We start from the raw sequence: 19,596 nt of genomic DNA on the forward strand, positions 1-19,596 counted from the left end.
CGGAGTTCTGAAATACACTTAGACTGGACTCGATGCTTCAGCCCTGTTTCTGCTTCCCTGAATACTGCCAGGCCTGCTGTGACTCTCCTGTATTTCTTTATCCTGACATTACTGTTTGATTTCTGACACAATAAACAGGAACATTCTGTTGTCCTTCCTAATTACTTACTGCAAATGGCAAACCAACATTTTTGCTTTATCCCAAAGGACACTCAGATCACTCTGCAATCTGTCACCGTCTCCATAATGTGCTTCTTTCATATCTTTCTGCCAAAATGTATCATTTCACATTTTCCCAACCGTACACCATTTGTCTTGTATTTACACACTCATTAACCTCCCTTTATCCCTTGCTTCCTTTGGTATGTGCACTTCATGACTCCCTTTCCTCATCATTTTTATGTGATCAGTGAATTTAGTCACACCATACCTTCATTCCTCTAGCCAAGCCTTCCAGATGAATGGTGCAAATTTGAGATTCCAGCACCGATCCCTGTGGCACACCACTTATCATTACATCCCCACAACCTGAAATGGCCCAATTATGAAGACCCGCTACTTCCTTCCTGTTAGCCAATCTTTTACCCATCACAGTATGTTACCTCCTCCTTCATGAATTCTTATTTTCCAAAATGACTTTTGATGTTGTTTCTTATCCCATGCCTCTGGAATCCCAGTAACGGCACATGCAGCTCTTCCCCATTATCCGCAGCTCATGGTACCACCTCAATACGGTCCAATTAATTTGGTAAATATGATTTCCCTGCCACAAGACCTGGTTTACTCTCCCTGAAATATTCTGGAGAGCACCATTTCAACAGGAAGAATCTGTCAGGTCATTTGGAAGAGGGAATGAATGGCACAAAGTCATAATTATCTTTTAAAGATGCACTGTAGACACAGCGAGCTCAGTTTCCTTGTTGAGGTTGTTCCACTGCTGTATTGACCTTGACCTTGTAGAAATGCTGTGCTGTAACTTCCAGGAGAGTTGCGCCCAATACCTTTTCTGTGACAGATGTCGACCCAATGGTCTGTAAGCTCAAGCTTTCAAATTGACTCCCTTTTGAATCAAGGAGTTAGATTCACAAAGTAATTTTCTGCAATCCTTCTCAAAGCTAACTCAAGAGCTGTCCCCTGCCTGAGAGCTGAGTGTTGGGGTAGTTTGCATTGGGAGGGGCGACATTGAAAACTGTTACGATATCAGAAGGTCCGCTCTTGATTGAATTGAACATGTCGTACTCGGTGAAATGATCTGCCTCTCCCCTGTAAATACTGTAGGCATCTCCAACTGAAGCTCTCTTCTGGAGCCATCCCCTGCCCAAACATTGAGAGTGGGGCATGTTCGCAATGGGAGGGGGAACTTTGAAACCCATTCAGATATCAGAAAGTGTCTGGAAACTGAAATTCTGTTCCCTCTGTTTCAGACTCTGCAGAGAATGAGAGTGAGCCCGATAATGAAGGTATTTATCCCCATCATTCAACAACACGTCATATTTACAGATTTAAATATCAATAAAACAGGAAGGACAGGTTTAAAACCATTCTGATAATGGGACACAGAGGCTCACCTGGGATTGGTGAACAGAAATTCTCTTTGTTCTATTCCAGATTCTGCACAAAGAGCGAGTCACTCTATAGAGACAGCAGGTACCCAACAGAGATTTCAATATCACATCATCCTGAGACAGGAATTCACTAGAGAAACAGTCTCACTGGTCACTGTCTGTTCCAAATGGGGTTTGTGTTTTCTGTTGCTAGATCCCAATCTGGCCCCAGTGCAGAGTTGCACTGTCCCTCCATATCCCGCCCAGGCTCTGGATTGAGATCCTGGATTATTCAAGCCATGGGCTGACGTCTCAGGAATAAGGTCCAAACCAAACACATCCCGTTACCCAGGAAAGGTCAGCATAGGGTCAGTGTGGGTCACACAGTCCCTCACTCACTGCCCATCTACCCCCAGTTACTGAGAAATCAAAGATGTTGTCAGTTCTCAAAACGTTCTCTTTCAAATATAATCTTCAGTGGACAATCCTTGCTCTCTTTTTTCGGTTTCAGGTTCCGATGAGATTGGAGAGTGGAACAGAAACAAGGACAACTCCAGTGAGTGAACAATTGCTTCATCCAAACCTTGGAATCATGGTGTGAGAGCGGACTATAGTTTACAGAAGAGTTCAGTTTCTGAGTGAGGAGGGTGAGGGGATAATTAATCCCAAATCTCAGGAGAAACAGTTCTAAGCACTGGATGCAGTGGCTGTCCTGGGACTGGGGAACTGAAATTCTCTTCTTTCTATTTGAGATTCTTAATGCAAAGTGAGTCGCTTGGAGACTCAATGTGTCTATATTTCTGTTTTAACTTGTCCCTATTTCTACCAAACTATTGCTGAATAATCCATTGATGATTGCACGAACATCTCTGGAGATGTGTTTCGATTTTTAACTTCTGGATTCTTCTCATTGTTCTTTTGTGGGACCCGTGTGTTGCTGGCTGGGCCCAGCGTTTATTGCCCACCCCTAGCTAGCCCTTGAGAAGGTGATGGTGAGCTGCCTTCTTGAACCGCAGCAGTCCGTGTGCTGTCTGTAGACCCACAGTGCCCTCAGAGCAGGAATTCCAGTTATTTGACCCAGTGAGAGTGAATGAACGTTGATCTATTTCCAAGTAAGAATGTTGACTGGCTTGGGGGGTGTCACCTGTATCTGCTGCCCTTGTCCTTTGAGATGGAAATTGTCCAGGGTTTGGGAGGTGCTTTCCGAGGATCTTCAGTGAATTTCTGCTCTGCATCTTGGAGATGATACACAGTGCAGCTACTGAGCATCAGTGTTGGAGAGTGTGAATGTTTGTGGATGTGATACAAACCAAGCAGGCTGTTTTCTCCCGCATTGTGTTGAATTTCTTGAGGATTGTTGGAGCTGCCCTCATAAAGGCATCAGATTGCTCACTTGTGCCTTGTAGACTGTGTACAGCCTTTGGGGAGTCAGGAGGTGAGTTACTCACTGCCTGTTTCCAAACCTGTGCACTGGTGAGTGGCCAAGACAACAAAGTGTGAAGCTGGAAGAACACAGTAGGCCAAGCAGCATCTCAGGAGCACAAAAGCTGACGTTTCGGGCCTAGACCCTTCATCAGAGAGCTCTCTGATGAAGCGTCTAGGCCCGAAGCGTCAGCTTTTGTGCTCCTGAGATGCTGCTTGGCCTGCTGTGTTCATCCAGCTCCACACTTTGTTCTCTTGGATTCTCCAGCATCTGCAGTTCCCATTATCTCTGGTGAGTGGCCACTGTGTTTATGTAGTGACACCAGGTCAGTTTCTGGTAAATGGTAACCACAAGGATATCAGTTGTAGGGTATCCAGCATCGAAGGGTCTGTTTCCATGATGTGCTGCTCTATGGCTCTGTGGAGAAAAGATGTCAAAACAACACTTCAAAGAGGATGAAGAGAGAAAGCAGAGACCATGTGGGAACTGAAACAAACAGAAAAGTTAGCCTGAACACTGTACACTGTATTTTTGGATCCATTCACCTTGGATGGAAAGCCAAAGCTCAGAACTTAGTGTCAGTGCTCGGCTCACTGTTCCTGTATCTGAAGGGCCAGGAGGCCAGAGATGCGGCTCATTTACAATCTCACCCCTGGTCAGGAAGTGAGACTCACACTCACCCTGGAGATTCTGGGATTCAACCCACAGTTTCCTGGTGAAATGAGCTGACTTTAATCCAACCCTAAGCTGGCCCTTTGAGCGATGGGAATGCAGCTCATGGTGAGCTGAGCCATTCAGTGGCTGCTGCAATGTGTGAGTGTGAGCAAAAAGCAATGTGTGACAGCGACACACTTTTCAACTGTGAACATTTCACACTCATTTTCCATTTGATCATCAAAAACCCGTTTCCATTTCAGATTCTGATGAAAGCGGCAAAAGGAAAATCAAAGTGATTGGTTCCGGACGAGATGATGGTTTGTAGATCTCTCTGTGTGGGATATTACTGACTGCGTTAATGCATGGGAGATGGGCCCATGAGGATTAACAAGCCGTTTATTGAAATGATTCAAATACACACAGGGACTGGGGACAAGGAGCAGGATGGAGAGCAAGCTGCTTACAAAACAGGGTAACTGCTTCACAGGACCTCTATGTTCTCCCCCCAAAAGAGGCTCAGCTTCCATTTCTCTCTCCCTATTTACACCTGAACCCTCACCCCATCCCCCTCTCTGATGAAGGGTCTAGGCCTGAAACGTCAGCCTTTGTGCTCCTGAGATGCTGCTTGGCCTGCTGTGTTCATCCAGCTTCACACTTTATTATCTCAGCTTCCATTTGCCTGCCACTCCCCAACCATTGTTCATGTGACAAGCCCAAAGAGAGAGAAAAACAGTTGGACTTGCAAAGCAGTTGATAACAATCTGTCCAGGAGGATGAACAGCTGTTAATGGCCACTATTCGTGATTAACAATAGGTACTGTGTAATGGCAGGCAATGTGATAACAAGGACTGGTGTATGGGGCAGGGGTTTGGGCATGAGAGAATTCAGGCCCTAAAATTATTAAACTTGCTATTGATTCCGGACGGCTGCAGGGCCCCCAAGCGGAGAGTCAATTGTTGTTCCACCTTGCAGTGAGCTTCGTTGGACCCTGCAGCAAACCTGAGACAGGGATATTGACTGAGTAATAGGGTGGTTTGTTGAAGTGGCAGGCAACTGGAAGTTCAGAGTCTTTTTTGATTGGCAGTCAGTGATCCACGTTGGTATCGTTTTCAGAGGGGTTTGATTCCCCAAGGTAGAGGAGACCACATTGTGAGCAGCGAATGCGATCGGCCAGATTCTGGGAAGTGCAGGGAAAGGGCCGGTGGATACTGGAGAGGGAGGAGGTAAATGGGCAGATGTTACACCTTTGCTGGTTGCAGGAGACAGTGCCGTGGGACTCTGGGGGGCTGTTGGGAGTGAAGGAAGAGTGGACCACGATGTTCCAGTCAGATACCACCACTAGACACAAATTCTCCTCTCCCTTTTTCGCTGCCTGCATTTACCTTCCAAACTCCTAACTGAACCTGCCTGTTATCCTTAAGAGAATCCTGATCCAAGACTACTAAGGCTCTTTGTGTTTCAGATTTCCAAAACCTTTCCACATTTAGAAAATAGTCTGCACCTCTATTCATCCCACTAAAGAGCACAACCTCATACGATCTCACATTGGACTCTGTCAGCCACTTCTTTTCCCATTCTCCTAGCTTGTCCAGGGCCTGCTGCAGCCTCCCTGCCTCCTCAGCACTCCCTGTCCCACCATCTATCTCTGTCCCATCTGCAAACTGACCAACATTGCCCTCAGTTCCTTTGCCCAGATCGTTAATGTACCACACGAGTAGGTGTGGTCCCAATGTGGATCACTGTCTGCCATGCTGATAAAGACCCCTTTATCACAACCCTCTGCCTTCTGCCAGTCAGCCCATCGTCTATCCATGCCAATAACTCGTCCCTGGCACAACAGGCCCTTATCTAATGTTCCAGCCTCCCGTGCAGCACCTGGTCAAAGGCCAATTGGAAATCCAAACCCATCGTTTACACAGGCTCCTTCATCTAACTTGCTCATTACCTCCTCAAACAATTCGAACAGAAATGTCAGGAATCAGCATTCGTTGATGGAGCTGTTGTGACTCAGCACTATTTGGTCATGTACTTCCAAGTACTCTCAATCTCATCCTTCCTAATGGATTGTAAACTCATACCAATGACCGGGGTCAGGCTAACCGGTCTATAGTTTTCTGTCTCCTGGCTTCCTCCTTCCTTAAACAGTGGTGTTACACGTGCCTTTTCCCAGGCCTCTGGGACCCTCCCTGACTCCTGTGCTTCCTGAAATATCACCATCAGTGTCTCATGTGCTGAATGTGAGGGCAGTTTGCAGTGGGAGGGGAGTCATTGAAAACCATTTTTATATCAGAATGTGTGCTCTGGAAACTGAAATCCTGTTCCCTGTGTTTTAGATTCAGCAGAGAATGAGAGCGAGCCTGACACTAAAGGTATTTATCCCCATTGTTCAACAACATGTCACATTTACTGATTTAAATATCATTGAAACAGGAGGGACAGATTTAAAACTATTCTGATAATGGAACAGAGAGGGTCTCCTGATATTGGGGAACTGAGATTCTTATCTATCTATTCCAGATTCTGCACAAAGAGCAAGTCACTCAGAGGCTCAAGGTATTGATGTTTCTGTAATAATCTGTCCCTGTTTCTAACAGTCCTTGCTGAATGACTTATTGACCATTGTTATAATAATGTTGAAAGCTGTTTGGATCATTTGGACATGAATAGAAAGCCAAAGCTCAAAGCTCAGGGTCAGTGCTCAGCTCACTGTTTCTGAAACTGAAGGACCAGGAGGCTAGAGAGTGTGGTTTAGTGTCAATCTCAGCCCCGGGCAGGAAGTGAGACTCACACTCACCCTGGAGACTCTGGGATTCAACCCGCAGTTTCCTGGTGAAATGAGCTGACCCCAATCGCACCCTGAGCTGGCCCTTCGAGCGATGGGAATGCAGCTGCTGGTGAGCTGAGCCATTCAGTGGCTGCTGCAATGTGTGAGTGTAAGTGAAAAGCAACGTGTCACACTTTTCAATTATGAACATTTCACACTCATTTTCCATTTAATCATCAAAAACCTGTTTCCATTTCAGATTCCAAAGAAAGCAGCGAAAGGAAAATCAAAGTGATCGGTTCGGGACGAGATGATGGTTTGTAGATCTCTCTGTGTCGGGCATTACTGACTGTGCTAATGTATGGGAGATGGGTCCATGAGGATTTACGGGGCCTTAGTTGGACTGATTCAAATACACACGGAGACAGGGGACAAGGAGCAGGATGGAGAGCAAGCTGGTTACAAAACAGCAAACACAGAGTAGGGGTTAAAACAAATTACTCAGACTTGGGGGTCTTGATAGTCTGGAGAAGAGGAGGCACGCTGTGAGCGACAGGGCTATGACAATCAGGACACCAATGACACAACTGAAGGATGGTCAGTTTAAGCTGAGGAAAGAGGATCAGGGTGAAGGTGTGAAGATTCTGGGAGAAGATTTGCACAAAACGAATCATTTCAAGTCGTTGGGCCCAGTGGTGACAGGAGATGGAAGCAGAGGAATGACAATTAAACAATGGTTTAAATCTGGTTTGGAGTATTCGGAGGAAGTTCAGGAGAGCATTGTTTGACAAGAAGAGTTCATTGAAACTGAAAGGAAGGATCTGTAAAACAGGTGGGTGGCCAGCCTTGATATATCGTATCGAAAACAGAGCCACATCATGAAGAGAGCAACAGGGCCTGGATCAAAACGAGGTGTGATGCCAACATGGATGACTGCAATAACGAGACAAGACAAAGTCAGGAAGTGGCTTCAAAGGCTCAGTGAAGATTGTAGCTGGGAGACTGGGAACAAAAGTGTGACCTGACTGAGGACTCAACCAGCAAACTGCACCTGAATGTGGTGACAGAGGCTTGATGTCAGTTCCTGTGGAAACACAAAATACAACACATTGCATGCAAAATGTTCTGTAATAAATTCAAGACAGATTTCAGAGAAATGTGTTTGCCCACAGAACAATGAGAATGTGGAACACGCTCACAGACAGAGTGACTGATGTCAATAGTTTTGACCGATTTAACAAGAAGCTGGACAAAGACACTGGACGAAAGGAACATGACAAATAAAGCTTTACCCTGGAGCTGTCCCCTGACCAAGTGCTGAGGGTGGGGCATGTTTGCAGTGGGAGGCGAGTCATTGAAAACCATTCGGATTTCGGGATGTGTGCTCTGGAAACTGAAATCCTGTTCCCTCTGTTTCAGATTCAACAGAGAATGAGAGTGGGCCTGACACTAAAGGTATTTATCCCCATCTTTCAATAACATGTCACATTTACAGATTTAAATATCAATAAAACAGAAAGGACAGGTTGAAAACCATTCTGATAATGGGACACAGAGGCTCTGCTGGAATTGGGGAACTGAAATTCTCTTCTTTCTATTCCAGATTCTGCACAAAGAGCGAGTCACTCGGAGGCTCAAGGTATCGATGTTTCTGTAATAATCTGTCCCTGTTTCTAACAGTCCTTGCTGAGTATTCCACTGATTATTGTGCTATGGACTCTGGGAAGCTGTTTGAATCCATTGGCTTTCATTGAAAGCCAAACCTCACAGCCCAGAGTCAGTGCTCGGCTCACTGTTCCTGCCATCTGAAGTGCTACGAGGCCAGAGAGTGCAGTTTAGGGACAATCTCAGCCCCGGGCAGGAAGTGAGACTCACACTCACCCTGGAGATTCCGGGATTCAACCCGCTGTTTCCTGGTGAAATGACCTGACCTCAATGCAACCCTGAGCTGGCCCTTCGAGTGATGGGAATGCAGCACATGGTGAGCTGAGCCATTCAGTGGCTGCTGCAATGTGTGAGTGTGAGCAAACAGCAACTTTTTCAATTGTGAACATTTCACACTCATTTTCCATTTGATCACCAAAATCCCGTTTCTATTTCAGATTCCAAAGAAAGTGGCGAAAGGAAAATCAAAGTGATCGGTTCGGGACGACATGATGGTTTGTAGATCTCTCTGTGTGGGGCATTACTGACTGCGCTAATGTATGGGAGCTGGGTCCATGAGGATTAACAAGCTCCTTCGTGAACTAATTGAAATACATACGGGGACTGGGGACAGGGAGCAGAATGGAGAGCAAGCTGCTTACAGACAGCAAACACAGGGTGAGGGTTAAGGCGAATTACTCAGACTGGGGGGAATGTGATAAATGGGGTTCCTCAGGGATTGGTGCTAGGATTACTGCTGCTCACCATTTACGGAACTAAGACTCAGGAATTAGACATACAATTTCAGAATTTGTTGGTGACACCAAATTAAGGATCCTAGTCAGTATTGATGAAGCATTACTCGACATTCTGATTTGTTATCAGATTACGTTTATCTTCTTCCACGGCCTGGGGGTGACACAGGCTGGGTCCAGGGCATATTGCCCGACCCTGCTGCCCGTTAGGAAGTGGTGGTGAGTTGCCTTCTGGAACGGTAAATGTTCATGTGGCTTGTAGTCCCTCACCGTCCTCTTAGGAAGGGAGTTCCAGGGTTCCGTGATTTCAGGGTAAGGAGAGTGAGGGGTTAGATTTTAGCTGGAGGAAATAAATTACACGCATTCCTTTAAAAAATCCCAGCGTAACCTGCACGCAGGAACCCAGGGAGCGGGAACACCAGACACCTTCCATTCACATGAGAGACGCCAGTTAATACAGTCAGAAATAGCAAAGAATTGAATTTAACTCATGTTCATTTTGACAGAATACAGAAGCCAAGCAGTTATAGTAAAGGGGTCTGGAGCCTTGGTCAGTCCACATTGTATCAACTGCACAAAGTTCGAATCTCCATTTTATCCAAGTGCAGTTCTGGCCATCTTGCTGTAGGAAGGATGCTGTTAAACTGGGAAGAGAGCAGAAAAGATATACAAAGCTCAAAGCTCAGGGTCAGTGCTCAGCTCACTCTTTCTGAAACTGAAGGACCAGGAGGCTAGATCGTCTGGTTTAGTGTCAATCTCAGCCCCAGGCAGGAAGTGAGACTCCCGCTCACCCTGGAGATTCCGGGATTCAACCCGCAGTTTCCTGGTGAAATGAGCTGACCCCTACCGCACCCTGAGCTGGCCCTTCGAGCGATGGGAATGCAGCTGCTGGTGAGCTGAGCCATTCAGTGGCTTCTGCAATGTGTGAGTGTGAGCAAAAAGCAACATGTGACAGGGTCACACTTTTCAGTTGTGAACATTTCACACTCATTTTCCATTTAATCATCAAAAACCCGTTTCCATTTCAGATTCCAAAGAAAGCAGCGAAAGGAAAATCAAAGTGATCGGTTCGGGACGAGATGATGGTTTGTAGATCTCTCTGTGTGGGGCATTACTGACTGTGCTAATATATGGAGCTGGGCCCATGAGGATTTACGGGGCCTTTGTTGAACGGATTCAAATACACACGGAGACAGGGGACAAGGAGCAGGATGGAGAGCAAGCTAGTTACAAAACAGCAAACACAGAGTAGGGGTTAAAACAAATTACTCAGACTGGGGGGAATGTGGGAAGTGGTGTTCCTCAGGGATCAGAGCAGGGATCACTGTGGATCACCATTTAAAGAATCAATTGTGCGTTGGAAATTACATGGAATTTCAAACACTGTGAGATGGTATTGTTGGGAAAGTTGTCATCATCCAAGCGGACCCAAGGTATTTAACCCCATGTTTGAATGACACGTCTCAGTTACAGATTTAAATATCATTCAAAGAGGAAGGACAGGTTGAAAACTATTCTGATAATGGAACAGAGAGACTTTCCTGGAATCGGTGAAGTGAAATTCTCTTCTTTCTATTCCAGATTCTGCACAAAGAACGAGTCACTCGGAGGCTCAAGGTATCATTGTTTCTGTAATAATCCGTCACTGTTTCTAACAGTCCTTGCTGAGTATTCTATGGAGCTGGGCCCATGAGGATTTACGGGGCCTTAGTTGGACTGATTCAAAAACACCCAGAGACAGGGGACAAGGAGCAGGATGGAGAGCAAGCTGGTTACAAAACAGCAAACACAGAGTAGGGGTTAAAACAAATTACTCAGACTTGGGGGTCTTGATAGTCTGGAGAAGAGGAGGCACGCTGTGAGCGACAGGGCTATGACAATCAGGACACCAATGACACAACTGAAGGATGGTCAGTTTAAGCTGAGGAAAGAGGATCAGGGTGAAGGTGTGAAGATTCTGGGAGAAGATTTGCACAAAACGAATCATTTCAAGTCGTTGGGCCCAGTGGTGACAGGAGATGGAAGCAGAGGAATGACAATTAAACAATGGTTTAAATCTGGTTTGGAGTATTCGGAGGAAGTTCAGGAGAGCATTGTTTGACAAGAAGAGTTCATTGAAACTGAAAGGAAGGATCTGTAAAACAGGTGGGTGGCCAGCCTTGATATATCGTATCGAAAACAGAGCCACATCATGAAGAGAGCAACAGGGCCTGGATCAAAACGAGGTGCGATGCCAACATGGATGACTGCAATAACGAGACAAGACAAAGTCAGGAAGTGGCTTCAAAGGCTCAGTGAAGATTGTAGCTGGGAGACTGGGAACAAAAGTGTGACCTGACTGAGGACTCAACCAGCAAACTGCACCTGAATGTGGTGACAGAGGCTTGATGTCAGTTCCTGTGGAAACACAAAATACAACACATTGCATGCAAAATGTTCTGTAATAAATTCAAGACAGATTTCAGAGAAATGTGTTTGCCCACAGAACAATGAGAATGTGGAACACGCTCACAGACAGAGTGACTGATGTCAATAGTTTTGACCGATTTAACAAGAAGCTGGACAAAGACACTGGACGAAAGGAACATGACAAATAAAGCTTTACCCTGGAGCTGTCCCCTGACCAAGTGCTGAGGGTGGGGCATGTTTGCAGTGGGAGGCGAGTCATTGAAAACCATTCGGATTTCGGGATGTGTGCTCTGGAAACTGAAATCCTGTTCCCTCTGTTTCAGATTCAGCAGAGAATGAGAGTGGGCCTGACACTAAAGGTATTTATCCCCATCTTTCAATAACATGTCACATTTACAGGTTTAAATATCAATAAAACAGGAAGGACAGGTTGAAAACCATTCTGATAATGGGACACAGAGGCTCTCTTGGAATTGGGGAACTGAAATTCTCTTCTTTCTATTCCAGATTCTGCACAAAGAGCGAGTCACTCGGAGGCTCAAGGTATCGATGTTTCTGTAATAATCTGTCCCTGTTTCTAACAGTCCTTGCTGAGTATTCCACTGATTATTGTGCTATGGACTCTGGGAAGCTGTGTGAATCCATTGGCTTTCATTGAAAGCCAAACCTCACAGCCCAGAGTCAGTGCTCGGCTCACTGTTCCTGCCATCTGAAGTGCTACGAGGCCAGAGAGTGCAGTTTAGGGACAATCTCAGCCCCGGGCAGGAAGTGAGACTCACACTCACCCTGGAGATTCCGGGATTCAACCCGCTGTTTCCTGGTGAAATGACCTGACCCCAATGCAACCCTGAGCTGGCCCTTCGAGTGATGGGAATGCAGCTCATGGTGAGCTAAGCCATTCAGTGGCTGCTGCAATGTGTGAGTGTGAGCAAACAGCAACTTTTTCAATTGTGAACATTTCACACTCATTTTCCATTTGATCACCAAAATCCCGTTTCTATTTCAGATTCCAAAGAAAGTGGCGAAAGGAAAATCAAAATGATCGGTTCGGGACGACATGATGGTTTGTAGATCTCTCTGTGTGGGACGTTACTGACTGCGCTGATACATGGGAGCTGGGTCCATGAGGATTAACAAGCTCCTTCGTGAACTAATTGAAATACATACGGGGACTGGGGACAGGGAGCAGAATGGAGAGCAAGCTGCTTGCAGACAGCAAACACAGGGTGGGGGTTAAGGCGAATTACTCAGACTGGGGGGAATGTGGGAAATGGGGTTCCTCAGGGATTGGTGCTGGGATTACTGCTGCTCAGCATTTACAGAACAACTAAGACTCAGGAATTAGACATACAATTTCAGAATTTGTTGGTGACACCAAATTAAGGATCCTAGTCAGTATTGATGAAGCATTACTCGACATTCTGATTTGTTATCAGATTACGTTTATCTTCTTCCACGGCCTGGGGGTGACACAGGCTGGGTCCAGGGCATATTGCCCGACCCTGCTGCCCGTTAGGAAGTGGTGGTGAGTTGCCTTCTGGAACGGTAAATGTTCATGTGGCTTGTAGTCCCTCACCATCCTCTTCGGGAGTTCCAGGGTTCCGTGATTTCAAGGTAAAGAGAGTGAGGGGTTAGATTTTAGCTGGAGGAAATAAATTACACGCATTCCTTTAAAAAATCCCAGCGTAACCTGCACGCAGGAACCCAGGGAGCGGGAACACCAGACACCTTCCATTCACATGAGAGACACCAGTTAATACAGTCAGAAATAGCAAAGAATTGAATTTAACTCATGTTCATTTTGACAGAATACAGAAGCCGAGCAGTTATAGTAAAGGGGTCTGGAGCCTTGGTCAGTCCACATTGTATCAACTGCACAAAGTTCCAATCTCCATTTTATCCAAGTGCAGTTCTGGCCATCCTGCTGTAGGAAGGATGCTGTTAAACTGGGAAGAGAGCAGAAAAGATATACAAAGATGTTACCAAGTCTGAAAGCTCTCGGTGAGAAGGAGAGGCTGGACAGGCTGGGACCTTGAGTGTAAGAGACTGGGGGTCACCTTACAGTGGTTTTTAAAATCACACGGGGCATAGATAGGGCGAATAACTGAAGTCTAATCCCAGGGTAGGTGAGTCCAAAGGTAGAGGGTGCAGGTTCAAGGTGAGAGGGGAAAGGTTTCAGACGGATTGCGGAGAGACACAGAGGATGATATGTCTATGCAATGAGCTGCCAGAGGAAGTGGGACAGTTACAACAATAAGAAGACATTTGGACCGCTACATGGATTGGAAACGGTTAGAGGGATATGGCCCAAAAGCAGGCCCATAGGACTTGTTCAGTTTAGCAAGTCTAGTAGGTGTGGATGAGTGGATCTGCAGAGACAGGTTCTGAGCAGTATAATTCTGTGACTCTGTCCAGAGAAATGGAGGCAATGGGGAGCACACAGTACCCATTCCTGAGGGTATTCCTGGAGCTGGGAGGTTAGAACAATCAGCAAAGACTGAACAACTTCAAGCTCATTTCACTGAGACACGGAGATTCAAGATGTGACCCTAACATAGGGCTTTACAATGAAAATTCACGAGATAGGGTACACAGGGAGAAACTACTTCCACCTTAGTGGGAGGCCTGATCTTCGGGTCATAAATGTTCGCCAATTGGTGAGAAATCCAATGTGGAGTGTCAAGTGATGACATTAATGAAAGGGAATGTGGAGAGTGTGAGATAAGGAGATGTGGGATGATCCTGTTGTTGAAGAGAAACACCAGCACAGAGCAGTTCAATGTTTCCATGTTGTCATTCTGCTTGAACACATTGGGAGCTGTCCCTTGCCCAAGTGCTGAGAGTGAAGGGCGATTCCAGTGGGAGGGGATCATTGAAAACCATTTATATTTCAGAATGGGTGGGGTGTGGAAACTGAAATCCTGTTCCCTCTGTTTCAGATTCAGCAGAGAATGAGAGTGGGCCTGACACTAAAGGTATTTATCCCCATCTTTCAATAACATGTCACAGTTACAGATTTAAATATCATTAGAAGAGGAGGGACAGATTGAAAACCATTCGGATAATGGAACACAGAGGCTCTCCTGGAATCGGGGAACTGAGATTCTCTTCTTTCTATTCCAGATTCTGCACAAAGAACAAGTCACTCAGAGGCTCGAGGTATCGATGTTTCTGTAATAATCCATCCCTGTTTCTAACAGTCCTTGCTGAGTAATCTATTGATCATTGTACTATGGACTCTGGGAAGCTGTTTTGCATCCATTGGCTTTGCATTGAAAGCCAAACCTCACAACTCAGAGTCAGTGCTCGGCTCACTGTTCCTGTATCTGAAGTGCCAGTAGGCCAGTGGGTGCAGTTTAGGGACAATCTCAGCCCTGGGCAGGAAGTGAGACTCACGCTCACCCTGGAGATTCTGGGATTCAACCCACAGTTTTCTGGTGAAATGAACTGACCCCAATCGCACCCTGAGCTGGCACTTCGAGTGATGGAAATGCAGCTGCTGGTGAGCTGAGTCATTCAGTGGCTGCTGCAATGTGTGAGTGTGAGCAAAAAGCAACGTGAGGCAGGGACACACATTTCAGTTGTGAATATTTCACATCCATTTCCCATTTAATCATCAAAAACCTGTTTCCATTTCAGATTCCAAAGAAACTGGCCAAAGGAAAATCAAAGTGTTCAGTTCCGGACGAGATGATGGTTTGTAGATCTCTCTGAGTGGGATATTACTGACTGCGCTAACACATGGGAGATGGGTCCATGAGGATTTATGAGGCATTTATTGGACTGATTCAAATACACACGGAGACAGGGGACAAGGAGCAGGATGGAGAGCAAGTTGGTTACAAAACAGCAAACACAGAGTAGGGGTTAAAACAAATTACTCAGACTTGGGGGTCTTGATAGTCTGGAGAAGAGGAGGCACGCTGTGAGTGACAGGGCTATGACAATCAGGACACCAATGACACAACTGAAGGATGGTCAGTTTAAGCTGAGGAAAGAGGATCAGGGTGAAGGTGTGAAGATTCTGGGAGAAGACTTGCACAAAACGAATCATTTCAAGTCATTGGGCCCAGTGGTGACTGGAGATGGAAGCTGAGGAATGACAATTAAACAATGGTTTAAATCTGGTTTGGAGTATTCGGAGGAAGTTCAGGAGAGCATTGTTTGACAAGAAGAGTTCATTGAAACTGAAAGGAAGGATCTGTAAAACAGGTGTGTGGCCAGCCTTGATATATCGTATCGAAAACAGAGCCACATCATGAAGAGAGCAACAGGGCCTGGATCAAAACGAGGTGCGATGCCAACATGGATGACTGCAATAACGAGACAAGACAAAGTCAGGAAGTGGCTTCAAAGGCTCAGTGAAGATTGTAGCTGGGAGACTGGGAACAAAAGTGTGACCTGACTGAGGACTCAACCAGCAAACTGCACCTGAATGTGGTGACAGAGGCTTGATGTCTGTTCCTGTGGAAACACAAAATACAACACATTGCATGCAAAATGTTCTGTAATAAATTCAAGACAGATTAACTCCATCTCAGGCAACCAGCTTGTAACTGATGTCCATTTCAAGCCCACCGACTCCCACAGCTACCTAGAATACACCTCCTCCCACTACCCTCCTGCAAAAATTCCATCCCCTATTCCCAATTCCTCCGCCTCCGCCCCCACGATGAGGCATTCCACTCCCGCACATCCCAGATATCCAAGTTCTTCAAGGACTGCAACTTTCCCCCCGCAATGGTCAAGAATGCCCTTGACCGCGTCTCCCGCATTTCCCGCAACACATCCCTCACACCCTGCCCCCGCCACAACCACCCAAAGAGGATCCCCCTCGTTCTCACACACCACCCCACCAACCTTCGGATACAACGCATCATCCTCCAACACTTCCGCCATCTACAATCCGACCCCACCACCCAAGACATTTTTCCATCCCCACCCTTGTCTGCTTTCCGGAGAGACCACTCTCTCTGTGACTCCCTTGTTCGCTCCACACTGCCCTCCAACCCCACCACTCCCGGCAGCTTCCCCTGCAACCGCAGGAAATGCTACACCTGCCCCCACACCTCCTCCCTCACCCCTATACCAGGCCCCAAGATGACTTTCCTTATTAAGCAGAGGTTCACCTGCACATCTGCCAATGTGGTATACTGCATCCACTGTACCCGGTGTGGCTTCCTCTACATTGGGGAAACCAAGCAGAGGCTTGGAGACCGCTTTGCAGAACACCTCCGCTCGGTTCGCAATAAACAACTGCACCTCCCATTCGCAAACCATTTCCACTCCCCCTCCCATTCTTTAGATGATATGTCCATCATGGGCCTCCTGCAGTGCCACAATGATGCCACCCGAAGGTTGCAGGATCAGCAACTCATATTCCGCTTCGGAACCCTGCAGCTCAATGGTATCAATGTGGACTTCACCAGCTTCAAAATCTCCCCTTCCCCCACCGCATCCCAAAACCAGCCGAGTTCGTCCCCTCCCCCCCACTGCACCCCACAACCAGCCCAGCTCTTCCCCTTCACCCACTGCATCCCAAATCCAGTCCAACCTGTCTCTGCCTCCCTAACCTGTTCTTCCTCTCACCCATCCCTTCCTCCCACCCCAAGCCGCACCTCCATCTCCTACCTACTAACCTCATCCCACCTCCTTGACCTGTCCGTCTTCCCTGGACTGACCTATCCCCTCCCTACCTCCCCACCTATACTCTCCTCTCCACCTATCTTCTTTTCTCTCCATCTTCGGTCCACCTCCCCCTCTCTCTCCCTATTTATTTCAGAACCCTCACCCCATCCCCCTCTCTGATGAAGGGTCTAGGCCCGAAACGTCAGCTTTTGTGCTCCTGGGATGCTGCTGGGCCTGCTGTGTTCATCCAGCCTCACATTTTATTATTTCAGAGAAATGTGTTTGCCCACAGAACAATGAGAATGTGGAACACACTCACAGACAGAGTGACTTATGTAAACAGTTTTGACCGATTTAACAAGAAGCTGGAGAAAAGACACTGGAGGAAAGGAACATGAAGATAGTCTGAAGAACGTTAGTGAAAAATATAATGAACAAAAGAAAGTTCTAGATTGAATGGCCTGCTTCTCCCCTGCAAATACTGTGTGCCTTTCCAAATAAAGCTCTACCCTGGAGCTGACCAAGTGCTGAGGGTGGGGCATGTTTGCAGTGGGAGGCGGGTCATTGAAAACCATTCGGATTTCGGGACGTGTGCCTTGGAAACTGAAATCCTGTTCCCTCTGTTTCAGGTTCAGCAGAGAATGAGAGTGAGCCTGACAGTAAAGGTATTTATCCCCAACTTTCAATAACACGTCACATTTACAGATTTAAATATCAATAAAACAGAAAGGACAGGTTGAAAACTATTCTGATAATGGGACACAGAGGCTCTCTTGGAATTGGGGAACCGAAATTCTCTTCTTTCTATTCCACATTCTGCACAAAGAGCGAGTCACTTGGAGGCTCAAGGTATCGATGTTTCTGTAATAATCTGTCCCTGTTTCTAACAATTATTGCTGAGTAATCTATTGATCATTGTGCTGTTGACTCTGGGAAGCTGTTTGAATCCATCGGCTTTGCATTGAAAGCCAAGGCTCAGCCCAGAGTCAGTGCTCGGCTCACTGTTTCTGCATCTGAAGTGCCACAAGGTCAGAGAGTGCAGTTTAGGGATAATCTCAGCCCTGGGCAGGAAGTGAGACTCACACTCACCCTGGAGACTTTGGGATTCAACCCACAGTTTCCTGGTGAAATGAGCTGACCCTAATCCTGAGCTGGCCCTTCGAGCGATGGGAATGCAGCTCATGGTGAGCTGAGCCATTCAGTGGCTGCTGCAGTGTGTGAGTGTGAGCAAAAAGCATCATGTGACAGGATCACACTTTTCAATTGTGAACATTTCACAGTAGGCCAAGCAGCATTATCCTCCTCTGACGCTTCCACCATCTACAATCCGACCCCACCACCCAAGACATTTTTCCATCCCCACCCCTGTCTGCTTTCTGGAGAGACCACTCTCTCCCTGACTCCCTTGTTCGCTCCACACTCCCCTCCAACCCCACCACACCCGGCACCTTCCCCTGCAACCGCAGGAAGTGCTACACTTGCCCCCACACCTCCTCCCTCACCCCCATCCCAGGCCCCAAGATGACATACCACATCAAGCAGATGTTCACCTGCACATTCACCAATGTAGTATACTGTATCCACTGTACCCGGTGTGGCTTCCTCTACATTGGGGAAACCAAGCGGAGACTTGGGGACTGCTTTGTGAAACACCTACACTTGGTTTTTCAATAAACAACTGCACCTCCCAGTCGTGATCCATTTCAACTCCCCCTCCCATTCCTTAGACGACATGTCCATCATGGGCCTCCTGCAGTGCCACAATGATGCCACCTGAAGGTTGCAGGAACAGCAACTCATATTCCGCTTGGGAACCCTGCAGCCCAATGGTATCAATGTGCATTTCACAAGCTTCAAAATCTCCCCTCCCCCTACTGCATCCCAAAGCCAGCCCAGCTCGTCCCCGCCTCCCTAAACTGTTCTTCCTTCCACCTATACCTTCCTCCCACCTCAAGCCCCACTCCCATCTCCTACCTACTAACCTCATCCCGCCCCCTTGACCTGTCCGTCCTCCCTGGACTGACCTATCACCTCCCTACCTCCCCACCTACACAGCTTTTCTTGCTCCAGACCCGCCTCTTTGACCTGTCTGTCTCCTCCACCAATTTTCTCCTCTATCCATCTTCGATCCGCCTGCCCCTCTCTCCCTATTTATTTCAAAACCCTCTCCCTCTCCCCCTTTTCTGAAGAAGGGTCTGGGCCTGAAACATCAAAGAGCTTTCCTGCTCCTCTGATGCTGCTGTGTTCATCCGGCTCAACACCTTGTTATCTTGGATTCTCCAGCATCTGCAGTTCCCACTATCTCTATGAACATTTTACACTCATTTTCCATTTGATCATCAAAAACCCGTTTCCATTTCAGATTCCAAAGAAAGCGGCAAAAGGAAAATCAAAGTGATTGGTTCGGGACAAGATGATGGTTTGTAGATCTCTCTGTGTGGGGCATTACTGACTGCGATTGAAGATGTGACCGTAACACAGAGCTTTACAATGAAAATTCATGTGACAGTGCTGAGGGTGAGGCGAGTTTCCAGTGGGAGGGGGATCATTGAAAACCATTTGGATTTCAGAACGTGGGGTGTCTGGAAACTGAAATCCTGTTCCCTCTGTTTCGGGTTCAGTGGAGAATGAGAGTGAGCCTGTTACTAAATGTATTTATCCCCATCTTTGAACAACATGTCACAGTTACAGATTTAAATATCGTTAAAAAAGGATGGATAGATTTAAAACTATTCTGATAATGGAACACAGAGGCTCTCTTGAGATTGGGG

General features: G+C 46.8%; 1 protein-coding gene across 1 annotated transcript in view; it reads left to right on the top strand.

Annotated features, from left to right (window-relative positions):
- Positions 1-19,596, top strand: part of LOC125447207 (protein PFC0760c-like) — a 124,505-nt gene that overhangs the window by 97,159 nt on the left and 7,750 nt on the right. Inside the window, exons 69-87 of the mRNA XM_059640742.1 lie at positions 1,425-1,460; positions 2,056-2,100; positions 3,885-3,941; positions 5,959-5,994; positions 6,143-6,178; positions 6,649-6,705; positions 7,809-7,844; positions 7,993-8,028; positions 8,492-8,548; positions 9,817-9,873; positions 10,370-10,405; positions 11,521-11,556; positions 11,705-11,740; positions 12,204-12,260; positions 14,137-14,172; positions 14,321-14,356; positions 14,837-14,893; positions 17,455-17,490; positions 19,188-19,244. Coding sequence (XP_059496725.1) covers positions 1,425-1,460; positions 2,056-2,100; positions 3,885-3,941; positions 5,959-5,994; positions 6,143-6,178; positions 6,649-6,705; positions 7,809-7,844; positions 7,993-8,028; positions 8,492-8,548; positions 9,817-9,873; positions 10,370-10,405; positions 11,521-11,556; positions 11,705-11,740; positions 12,204-12,260; positions 14,137-14,172; positions 14,321-14,356; positions 14,837-14,893; positions 17,455-17,490; positions 19,188-19,244 — 840 coding nt within the window. The remainder of the gene's footprint in view (positions 1-1,424; positions 1,461-2,055; positions 2,101-3,884; positions 3,942-5,958; positions 5,995-6,142; positions 6,179-6,648; positions 6,706-7,808; positions 7,845-7,992; positions 8,029-8,491; positions 8,549-9,816; positions 9,874-10,369; positions 10,406-11,520; positions 11,557-11,704; positions 11,741-12,203; positions 12,261-14,136; positions 14,173-14,320; positions 14,357-14,836; positions 14,894-17,454; positions 17,491-19,187; positions 19,245-19,596) is intronic.

The sequence above is a fragment of the Stegostoma tigrinum genome, chromosome 38, assembly GCF_030684315.1.
Source record: "Stegostoma tigrinum isolate sSteTig4 chromosome 38, sSteTig4.hap1, whole genome shotgun sequence".
In the NCBI taxonomy this organism is placed as follows: Eukaryota; Metazoa; Chordata; class Chondrichthyes; order Orectolobiformes; family Stegostomatidae; genus Stegostoma; species Stegostoma tigrinum.